This window comes from Xenopus tropicalis, chromosome 1 (assembly GCF_000004195.4).
Source record: "Xenopus tropicalis strain Nigerian chromosome 1, UCB_Xtro_10.0, whole genome shotgun sequence".
Classification (NCBI taxonomy): domain Eukaryota; kingdom Metazoa; phylum Chordata; class Amphibia; order Anura; family Pipidae; genus Xenopus; species Xenopus tropicalis.
In genome coordinates, this window is record NC_030677.2 from 148,129,336 (window position 1) to 148,141,452 (window position 12,117).

General features: G+C 37.8%; 1 protein-coding gene across 2 annotated transcripts in view; it reads left to right on the plus strand.

The window, feature by feature from the left end:
• myo18b (myosin 18b) overlaps nt 1-12,117 on the plus strand; it is a 281,470-nt gene that overhangs the window by 90,302 nt on the left and 179,051 nt on the right. For both annotated transcript variants that reach the window (XM_018090002.2, XM_018090005.2), the window contains exons 14-17: nt 3,625-3,795; nt 9,687-9,777; nt 10,745-10,937; nt 11,108-11,188. In XM_018090002.2, coding sequence (XP_017945491.2) covers nt 3,625-3,795; nt 9,687-9,777; nt 10,745-10,937; nt 11,108-11,188 — 536 coding nt within the window. The remainder of the gene's footprint in view (nt 1-3,624; nt 3,796-9,686; nt 9,778-10,744; nt 10,938-11,107; nt 11,189-12,117) is intronic.

Consider the following 12,117-nt stretch of genomic DNA (forward strand, 5'->3'; position numbering starts at 1 on the left):
AAAGTGCAAAGTTATGCACTTTGGTAGAAATTATTTAAATGCGAGTTACACACTAAATGGTAGTGTATTGGGGGTATCCTTTATTGAGAAGGATCTGGGGAATTTTGTAGATAACAAGTCTAATTCCAGACAGTGTAATTCTGTGGCTACTAAAGCAAATAAAGTGCTGTCTTGTATAAAAAATGCATTAACTCAAGGGATGAAAACATAATTTTGCCCCTTTATAGGTCTCTGGTAAGGCCTCACCTTGAGTATACGGTGCAGTTTTGGGCTCCAGTCCTTATGAAGGATATTAATGAGCTGGAGGAGGTAAAGGGGATGGAAGATTTAAACTATGAGGTTAGACTGTCGAGGTTGGGGTTGCTTTCTCTGGAAAAGAGGCGCTTGCAAGGGACATGATTACTCTGTACAAGTACATTAGAATGGATTATAGGCAGATAGGGGTTGTTCTTTTTTTCCCATAAAAATGATCATCGCACCAGAGGCCACCCCTTTAGATTAGAGGAACAGAACTTTCATTTGAAACAGTGTAGGTGTATTTTGGTGGTAAGGGCAGTGAGGTTGGGGAATGCCCTTCCGAGTGATGTGATGGCAGATTCTAGAAAACTTCAGTGAGTCTTGTCCCCAGTGCTCCATATGTGAGACAAATGAATGGCTTAGGACTCATAGCCTATAACAAATTGCCCCATAAGACACTAAACACATAAGGCTTTTTGAGAACGCACAAGTATGAGATCTACATTAAAGGTTGATTTGTTGTCTTAATATGAAAACTTAAAAGGAACATTAATTGATTCTTGACAACATTGTCAAACATACAGGTATATTTTTGTCATTTTATTCTTTAGCTCTCCATAGTTTTACTAATGTAACCATGATGCCACAACATTCAGAGTGTTCTAAATGTGTAAATTGGTGCATGGATTATTATTCAATCTGGCATGTTCCTTTTTATTCTAATTAAACAGAATGAACAATGGACTTTTGTTAGTTATTGAAACAAATGTATTGTTTTCTTTAATCAGTTGATGGCAACCTGTTTGAAAGGAATCACCGGTTTCTTTCAATAAATTTGCTTTTTAACTGCATCAATTTCTTTGAGATGGTCCAGTTTGTGTGCTAGCCTGTGTCTAAAGATAAGTAAAAAAACACACACAAAAACACCCAAAACAAAAACACCCAATTGAATTCAATGCGTTTTGCAATGAGATGGGACAGAGTCACTCATGACTAATTGTGATGGTTAGTTCAATTAAAACGTATTGTTAAAAGAAACAATTAGGAAAATTACTTCATGTTCACCTTTTAATATTTCCTTTAGACACGTATAAATGGCAAGAAAAAATTGCCCAGGCTTTATTAACAGTGCATGAGTTTTTATATGATGATGATGTGAGGATAATGATCAATTAAATACTGCTGCGGAAGCTAAGTGCTGTATATTGCATATCTAGATTAAATGTACCATTTCTGTATCATTACTCTGGTGCTGAAGTCGGAAAGCTTTCTTTCACTAAGCAGAGCGTACAGGATTGACAACTTGTAGGTGAATGGCATGGATTTATAGAAACAAACAGGCGCAAGATAGAATACGTGCCATGCTTGTTCTGCTCCATGAGCTTTAGACAACATGAAAGCACAAGCTGCTCTGGCATCTTCTGATGTTTACGTTCAAACATATGCTTTTATACTCTCATTTTTCAATTCATTAATTTGTCAAAGAGCTGTTTGCTATTGTATTTTTAATGAAGATTTAAAATGTCTCAGGGACACAGAGTTTGCTCCGCTGAAGAGAGTCTGGTAATGTTTTGCAGCGAATGTTTTGAACAGAAATTTATTCTTGTCTGTTTCTTTGTTTAATCACTTCATGTTTACAGTCTGACAACCACAATGGGTAGATAAATACATTAGACATATAGAGCGTGAACTAAATGTTTATTGATCCATTATTTTTTGGCAATACGACTGCACTCAGTAGGCAGACATTCAGCTCCAAAATATTTTTCTTATTTAACTACAAACAAGTGCCAGACTACACTAGTACAAGGCAAGAAAAGAGAATTCCGGGTTACAAATCGATTACACTTCCTCAAACTATTCAAATCACTCCTGATCATGAAACATTATGTGACATTAAAGCTTTGTTAAATAGTCCACATAAATGAAACAATAGGACATTAAAAAACAAGTTATTGGGATGGAGATGTGGTCCATTTACTATACAAATATTCACAAAGGCCTCTGGCCAAACATTCTGATTTTTTACTTACAAAAATATGAGCTAATAAGACTCATTTAAAGTGCATAAGCAAAATGCTAAGACAGACTCAACATTTTGTTTGCTTTCATGTAATTCTTTGATATACAGATGTGAATTACAGGGGTAATGGTGCAAGGTAACCCTAAAATGACACCTGCCTTGAGTTCCTGGTAATACTAAATTCCCTTTACTAGGTTGCAAAAACACACACAAAATTGACTTGTGTCCAGTGTTAATCCCATCATCGCTGATGTGTTTCAGAAGTGATTCCATTTGACCACAAATGGATTTAGAAAACTGCACATCACTTTGTGTTTCACCAAAATGGATGCTAATTTGTGTCTGTATTGGGGAATTACGTACATATTGTAGTCTCCTGAATTTTTGGAAACATTTGTTTGTGGTTTAAAAATATGGAAATTTGCATTCAAATTTTGAAGACGAGTGCTGTTTTAGTAAATAAAGGTAATCTGTATATTTTTAGCTTGGGAGGCTGATTTATAGCAATGAAATAATGGTAAGTCAGAATTTGTCAGGACAGAAGTTTGTTTTTAGACTGAATATTTAAAAAAGGGGGAATAATGTATACTTTTCTTCCATGGGACTCTTTACAGTCATCAAGGCAACCACGATAGGTACATTAATTTACCAAAATACTAGACGAGATGTTGCCACAGGGAATCAAACCATGAGTTTCCACATTAAAGGCTGATCTCTTGTCCTTAAAACAAGAAAGCACCATTATTTGATTCTTGACAAAATTGTCAAACAAGTATTTTTGTCATTTTATTCTTCAAGTCTCTATGCTTTTACTAATGTAGCCATCATGCCCTACATTCATACCTATAAATGAACCACAACTAGTGATGGGCGAAACGGATGAAAAAAATTGCTGTGGAAAAATTCCACGGAATTTTTGCCCAAAGCGAAACAGGACAGATTCGCTCATCACTAACCACAACTTTACATTTGGAGTGTCCTAAATGAGTAAATTGGTGCATGCATTATTATTCTGTCTGACATGTAGCTTTTTATTCAAAGCTTTAAACAGATGTAGAATGGAATAAGGGTGTTGATAAGGGTGATTTAGTAGCTAGTAACCTAGTACTCACAGTAACCAATTAGCGGGTTACATTTATAGGCATCCTGTTGGAAAGCAGTAACATGGGTTTAACACCTGGTGCAAACATTTTGGCTTATATCACATTCCCACTTATATGGTTTGATCTACCTTGTCCCAATTAGTTTAAAAAAGTAATAATAATAATAATATATATATATATATATATATATATATACTGTAAACTCGGTTGAATAAAATACATAAGTCTGTAAAGATGTAAAATGTTCTCTTTTTGTTTTAGTTGGCAGGAAACAGTTTATGAGATTTGAGTGGGCAAACAATGCAGCAAATGTGTTGGGGTGTGATTGTGAAGAACTCTCCACATCTGTCTTCAAGCATCACCTCAAACAGATCATTCAGCAAGTTACCTCTGGATCAAGGGGTGGAAACCAAGAAGATGACACAAAGTCAGGTAAGAATTTTAAAAAACAAACAAGTGCAGTCCAAACATGGTCTTTTAAGTTAATATTTAAATGAATTTACAGTATTTATGATAATGGAATGCCATTTCCTACAGACACTGGGCAGAATAAAAGTACATATATGCAGTTAATGACATTTCAGCTGAGACTATGCAGATTAAATTCTGTGTTCTCACACATAGCCCCTCTTATGGGATACATTACTAAATACAGTAAGTATTCAAAGTATTCAGCATTTTACTGCTAATTGCGATTGTAAGCTGGGAAATTATTTACACACAAGTGAGGTCTGCACTGGGTAAGTTACTTGCAAAAATGAAGTGTTCCCATAAAACACTTCTGTAGGCTTTCTGAGTGATGCTTCCAACATCAAAGCTCAGTTTGGCCTTATGTTACACTGGCATGTGCAAATTCATACACAGGGTCGGACTGGGCTGCCGGGACACCGGGAGAAATCCTGGTGGGCCCCGGCGGCCCATACCCATCCCTTACCTGCGCTCCCCCTGCCCGACCGCTCCTCCCCTGACGGGTTAAATTTACACGCTCGGGGGAGGACGTCGGGTGGGGGTGCCCTGCGAGGGGGGTTAGGGGGGCCCCTGCAGGGGGGATAGGGCGGTGCGGGCACCTGCAGGGCCCCTGGGGTGGGAGCCCCGGTGGGCCCTTCACTCCCCAGTCCGACCCTGTTCATACACATATCTGATGACACAAATACCAGTGGGTAGCTGGAGAGGTAATGGATTATCTGTAGTACTGAATATGACACAAGCTGACCATCTGAAGGTGTATTTAACATCATAAGGGTGTTAAGAAACATGATATTAAGTCTGCTTAAAAGAAATATATACACACACACAAAAAAAAAGGATTCACCAGTGCACATTTCCTGTCCCCCTGTTTATAACTATAAAATTGCTTAGCTACTATACTCATATCATGGTAAACCCCTTATGGGGATCCTTGCTAATTAACTCTAGTCATATTTATATACTGTAAATCTGACACCTGCCTGTCATGTTGCATTTTCTTGTGAGCACTCTGTTATGCTACAACTGTTCTTCATAGGAAAAAAAAGTCTCCCACGTGGCTAACACCCAGGCAGATAGACCCTCCCATCCCTTTGGTTGATGTGAAAGCCAAAGGGCAGACAGTTGTGACATGAACTTATTTCCCAGAGGAAAAGACTGCATTTTTTCTACAAAAAGAGAACACATAACAAAAATGTTGCTGCTGCTGAAACTGTGAATTTTGCAGCGAAAAGTTTGCCTAGCGTTCACTGAAAAAAACTGTACTCCTATATAAATGTGATAAAGCATGTCCTAGTAGCAGTCCTGTGCAATCACAGCTGCCTCATTTGATTTATTACTTCCATAGTATCCTGCTTAACAAAGACTCATGACCTAGTGAATCTCCAGGTTGCATGAATTTGGATTTATGTAGGTTCCATGTACCTGATCCAGAAGGGTTGCTGTGTTGCATGCAAAGGTGATGACATTGGATACATCATACTCTCCACAATGGGCATCTCACAGTGGGGGAGTCTATTTTCCAAGAGTTTAGTTTGCCTTCAAAACCCCTGATCAGTTGAATTAGACTTGTACTGTTAAAAATAATTTTCTAGTTCAAAAGTAATGTTTTACTTGGACAAAGCTGTTTTTATATACATATTATTACATGATAAAAACACATTTTATAAATGTCATCTAACTTAAAAGGTAAGCACATTGGCCTAATAAAAAATAGCTATATTCTTTGATATATGTTTTTGGGCCCCTTTATAGCCCTTTTAAAGTGGCTACTGCTTTATAAGACTGTATATTCCTTTTAGGTAGGGAAAAATGTTATAAAAAAGCAATATTGATATTCTTATATAACAAAATAGACTATCCTACAATATCCATGGGAAAAGATCCAAGCTGTAATTTCAGTGGTCTTGGAAAGTGACATTACCTAAATCCTGAAAATTACCTTGTTAATAAAGAAGGAGAAGATGTGTTCACTGTAAAATGAAGCCCATTATTTATATCGTTTCCAGGCAAAAGAAGAAAGCAAAGCTGGTAGTTTATATGATTAATGATGCTTTTTTATATTGCAGAGGTCCTCAAAATATAGGAAAGATTTTGCACAAAATACTTGTTCTGGCTGATTATTAGACAAACAAATGCTTGGGAATAGATAAGTATGGCATTTGTCAAGGAGCAATAAAGCTTTCATTGCCAAGATTAAAAAACCCACGGTTAAAAAAAAGTTCTATGACTCAACCACTTTTGGATGCATAATAATGTTAATGCCATTATATCTCTTTATGTTTAGGCAAACTTCATTTTTCTACCATAAACAGAAGGAAATAGGAAAATAACCATTTAGAATTCTTTAGCACTACAAATAGAGCATATGCTTTTGGGCCAAATGGGGTTTATCTATTGCCAATTTCCAAGTGTCAACATCTAAATCCCAATAGAGGGATTCTGTACACCTGGGCTGGTTGCTAGGAAACTGGATGACTTAGTTTAGCCTTCACGGTCTTCTGGGTTCTCTCCTTGGCAGATGTCAGAATAATAAGAGGGTTGGTCATTAGACTGCAAATGCCAAGGTCCCTAAAAGATTCAAGCTCATTTGGGGATACACACAAAAAAGTAGCAAGGTAACTTTTATGTTTTAAAATGATTTACTAATAATACTGTCCATATTCATCATGTGTCCTGTGTGCCAAACACTTCATTTTACTGAATATTCATCATTTATACTGAGCCAAAAGTAATACAAATATTAATTTTGAGAAAGAAAATGTCTAACATGTTTAATGGTTTCCTAAAGTGGTATTTTTATCTACAATTGTTGTAGGATTGACTTATTTAATGTTATGTTGATATATAAGAGACAAAGTAACATCAGGACGGTTTAGAAGCTGAACCTCAAAGCATGAACAAGCGTTTTTCAAGTTTGCTCTTACAAAATATCAATATTAAACAACAGTGTTCACAAAGCACTTTTTGGCACGTAATGCAAAAACATTGTTTAGTGGGGTTAAATTCCCCTTTAAATACATGGATTTGACAGTTGTCAAAGTTCAAGTAAGGTTGAAATACCGTATATACTCGAGTATAAGCCGAGATTTTCAGCCCTAAAAAAGAGCTGAAAAAGTAATCCTCGGCTTATATTCGGGTATATACGGTAGATGCTGATGTAACGCTGCCCAAGTGCGTAGCCGCACACACCCAACCCTCCCCCGGCCGACGCGTGTACATGCGCTTACTCTGCGACCCCCTCTCTGTAAAATACCCCCGTAAAATACCTTGCTACAGGCAGCGAGCGCAGCTAGACCATTCAGACCAGCTAGACCATACAGCCATCGGACGCGTACCGGCATTCGGCGCACACGTGTCATGTCGCACTCTGCGTGACGTGCGTGAGTGTGCGCCGAATGCCGGTACGCGTCCGATGGCTGTAGCAAGGTATTACGGAAAGAACTTTCATTTAAATGAGCTGTTTAATGAATAAAGCAAGACCTATGCATTCTCCCTTGCACCGTTTGAGGCATTCTGATATCTTTGGTTACAAGGAGAGCCAGCTCGGCAGATAAGAGTTTAATGGTCATTAACACTCAGCTAAACTCTTATCTGCCGAGCTGGCTCTCCTTGTAACCAAAGATATCAGAATGCCTCAAACGGTGCAAGGGAGAATGCATAGGTCTTGCTTTATTTATAAGTTCATGCCATTTTTTGCACCTGACAGTTCATCAATATGAAAATGGACATTATGCCTCAGGGGGATCGCACATCCTGCCAGACACATTCGGAGACATGTCTCATCCTTTGGCTTTGATTTCTCTTATTTTATGCTCCTTAAGTCGCCAATGATTTTTTTTCTCTGCTCTAATAGGGCTGCAGTATGTGACACGTTGCACAGAAGCCTTATAACACACATGCTCCAGGGCAGGGGTAGGGAACCTTGGCTCTCCAGCTGTTATGGAACTACCAGTCCCACAATGCATTGCAGGAGTCTGACAGCCACAGTCATAGTTAATTAAGGAAAATGCTTGATGGGATTTGTAGTTTTATCACAGCTGGAGAGCCAAGGTTCCCTACCCCTGCTCCAGGGCTTTCTCTTCAGTGGGCAACAAAACCACTGACCCAGGCTGCCCTAAAAATGGATGTCTATTAGTAACCAAAGTCAAATATGCAAAAGTAAACATATTAGAAAGGGAGAGTGGATACCCATGGGCCCCCTGGAGGACCTGGCTGCCTTCCACCCCTCCGTGCCATCACTCATGATGATAACTCCATCCCCAATATGTAATAAAAGCCAAAACAGTAAGACGATGGAATACACAAATGTCTACAGTTATAGTATGAGTTGAGGTTTTTTACTTTCTGTTTTGCTTTCTGTTCTACATTCCCCCTATGTACCCCCTTTTTCCTTCTGTGCCGGGATATCACTGTACTACATGCAAACCTTTCCTTTCTAATCACCCAAATTAAAATGATAACATGGTTGGCCAGTTGGACTAGTAATCCAGCGCTGCCCTTACTACTCAGACACAAGCTAGTGTGCAGGTGTGTTAAAAGAAATGGATGCCTAGGCTTATACTCGAGTCAATAAGTTTTTCCAGTTTTCTTAGGTAAAATTAGGTACCTCGGCTTATATTCGGATCGGCTTATACTCGAGTATATACGGTAACACTTATAAAAACATTGAAATACCTGTTCTTTAGAGAAACATGCATTGATTTGAAAATGGGAAAATAATTATGTTTCCAAAGGCTTACACAAAAGGTAAAGTTGGCATATTTGTACTGAAGTTTAAAAGACCTTGATTGAATGGCAGGCCAGCTCAGTTTATTTTCTATAATCACAGAGTCCATATTTAATAACAAACAAGTTGCTTGTCTTCTAGAAAGCAACAATAATGTAAAAACAAATCAATAATCATATAAGCTGCCAGTAAAGAAGAATGCTTTGCTTTATTACTTAATCCTAGAGACTGAAAGCAATAAAAACTGTTCCTTAATTGACAACAGTGAGGGTCATTTATGAAGTTGAAGCAGTGCATATTTTGCCCTGCTGTGCCAGTCTTTCCTTTTTTTGCAAATCACAATGAAAAACCCGCAAATGAGGTTGCAGTTACGGTGAGCATGCCCTCTGTGCATGTTTATTGTGCGTGAATTTAGCACCAATTTTCACTTTGCAAATATAAATATTTTTCCTTCTGCCAAAGTTGTGGCATAACTTAGATGCAGAGTGTTCGCACATATATTCGTAGTTTGTGAATATGCCATATTTTTCAGAACATTGACACTGGGAATAAAATTTGGCAATTATGCTTGCACATTAAATGCGTCAGTTTTGTCCAGATTTATAAATATAAACATGGGCAGGGCAAATATGTTCACTTTGCAAATATTTCTGCACTGCACAAATTTTCTTGATCCCCACTGTTTTTATGGATTAAAGGCGCCAATACATTGGCTGATACTTTACTATATGTAACAGATCAGCAAGGCCTAAAGGATGGATACCATATTCATACTTGAGGCAAAACAATTCTATAGATTTTATTTAATTTTTTTTTTCAAATAAGTTTTATTTAACATTTTTTAATTTTATACACATATGGTACCTGTAGTACAATGCTAGGAGAAAAGAAACAATAGTAAGTATAAGAGAAGTTGAACACAGATGAACCATTTAGCTTGGTGGTAAGAGCCTGGGTTTATTTTATGTTTAAATGATTTTCTAGTAAATTTAAGGTATGGTGAACCAAATTACGGAAAGATTCTTGGAAAACGGCACGGGGTGTCATTTTTATCTTTGTACTATATCAATACTTTATGCAGGGTACAACCTGCAAAGAATATAACATTTGTTTTTCATTTGTGCTACAGGACCTAAAATGACTGGGGTGGAATGTGTAGAAGGAATGGCTGCTGGACTGTATGAAGAACTCTTTGCAGCCATTGTCACCCTTATTAACAGGTACATATTGTAATTAATGTCCTTTTCATATACGGTTTCAGTAACAATACAGGGCATTTAGTTTGGGCCTGAGCCGTAGAAATGGGCCCTTAACTACAAATGCCTCATCAAAAATACTAATTGCATTATATGATAAATAGGGTACAGCAAACCATTCATTTGAATTGCTGCAGGCTGGCTGGACCAAGGCAAAAATAATTTTCCATGACTATATATTCTGCCTTTTTCTTGGTTAATTCCCAGTTCAGCAGGTCAAACAGTTTATGTGCCAGAAAGGGGCATTTCCAAAAGGCAATATATGCACCCCTTTCCTCACTTGGCTCCTCAAAGGATAGCCCACCAACCACAGGCACAACTGTTACTGCTTGTAAATGTTTATGTATGAAGTGTTGCCAGACATGGCACATGGGTAACATAGGTATCCCCTGACATGCTCCTACCTTGCTTATAATTTCTGCTTGATGGCAGTTCTGGAGCATGCAAAAGGATGGCATTCAGTAAAGGGTATCCTTGTGTGAGCTGCTCCTTTCTCCAGACCCGGCACAAGGCACAGACCAAACCTTGTCCTTCCATAGGTACAAGTTTCAGTACTCTACTAATGGGCTCTAAGTAGCAGTTTTACACCCCTTAGCCCTCCCGCACTTAATGCAACGCAATGTTAAATTAGCCCTATATAATTTATGGCAACTGGTGAGCTATTTCCTCCATTTCAATAAAATGATTCTATAACATTGATAAGAAATGAAAATGATTCTCTATGATGGATAACACAATAAATAATAATAAATATGATTATACTGGTATTGGACTGATATTAGATTGGTATTGTCAGTCCAGCAAGTCAATATACATAGCTATATAAGGAATGAAATAGTAATACTACAGTAATACTTCCGATCTAGGAACAAAATAGTCTTTGGAACACAGTAAAATAACAAAAATTCAATGGAATTGTGTTTCTTCCCAGATGCCTATCATCAACTTTGCTGACACTGGCTTCCATTATGGTGGTTGACATCACAGGATTTCAGAATCCACGGCATCAGAAGTTAGAGAGGGCTGCTACTTTTGAAGAGCTTTGCCATAACTATGTGCAGGAACGCCTTCAGTGCCTGTTCTATAGCAGAACATTCCTGCATACATTGGAAAGGTTTCAGGAGGTAAGGGCCATACAGTTACTTGCCAGTATACTTTCTCTTATGACAAACTCTGTTTTCTTTTGATACTAGAACTAAAAATAAAATCAAATAAAGTTGTGCTGTATGTATTACAACATTTCTAACTAAATGTATTTGGTTAACATCTGAGTTGCACTGTTTTTTTGTTTCAGGAAAACATTGAAGTAGCTTTTGATCCTCCCCAGGATATCCCCTTTGTTACAGTATCTGTTATTGATCAGATATCATCACAGGTAAGCAGTATGGTTCATTTGAAATGACTATTGCCATAAATAGTTCCTAAGCCAGTTACTATGACCATTTACCCATTTATATGCTGACAAATGTTTATCCAATAGCTCTCATAATACAAGCAAAAACAACTAAAAATCAGATTGTAAAACAAATACAAAAATAAATGTAAATCAACCCACCTACTTGTCACTTTCCGTTGCTCTTCCAGTGCAACACAATGAAGACACAGTGTGACTTGGAAAGGGGTGTGCATGTGCTGTGATTCATGTGTCACAGTAGTTCTTTTGTGTTTTATGGGAAAGATTCTAGCTATATTTTTAACAAAGGTGGCTGTCACACTTGTTTTTACATTGCTGTGGCCTTAGAACTTTTCATTCTGTTGCAAATGTTACAAGACTCTGAGACCTAAAAGAGTAACAACAGTTTAAATTCTGTTTATTTCTTGGAAAAATGTGGGGGTCTTTTACAACCACAAATTCAGTTATGCCCTTGCACTTTCCCTGCAGTTAATAGTTAAACCCCATTCTTTAAAGGTACTTACATCAAAATGCACTTTACACTTTTGTATAGTTGTATTCAGTATGCTCAGTTCTTTCTGCCTTCTGTTCCATTTGAGCACTGCTGCACCTACTGACCTCCTGGCCAGACAGTAGCTCCAGGGTTCCCTACACACCCATCGACAATAGTCTCAGTGCATGTGCCCCTATAGAATCTGGCACAGGCTTCACCCACACTCCAAAGACTGGAAATTATGAGATATTGTGGCTGAATTAAGATGCAATTGTGGCAGATGCAACACCCCCTTGAGAGAGCAATGACGTTGGAATTTTTGGGAAAAATGCTGCACTGTGGGAGATAAAACATCCCAATTGCACTCAAAATTGTACTTTGCTTATTGCACTTGCTGAAGTAAATGACCCCTTGTATC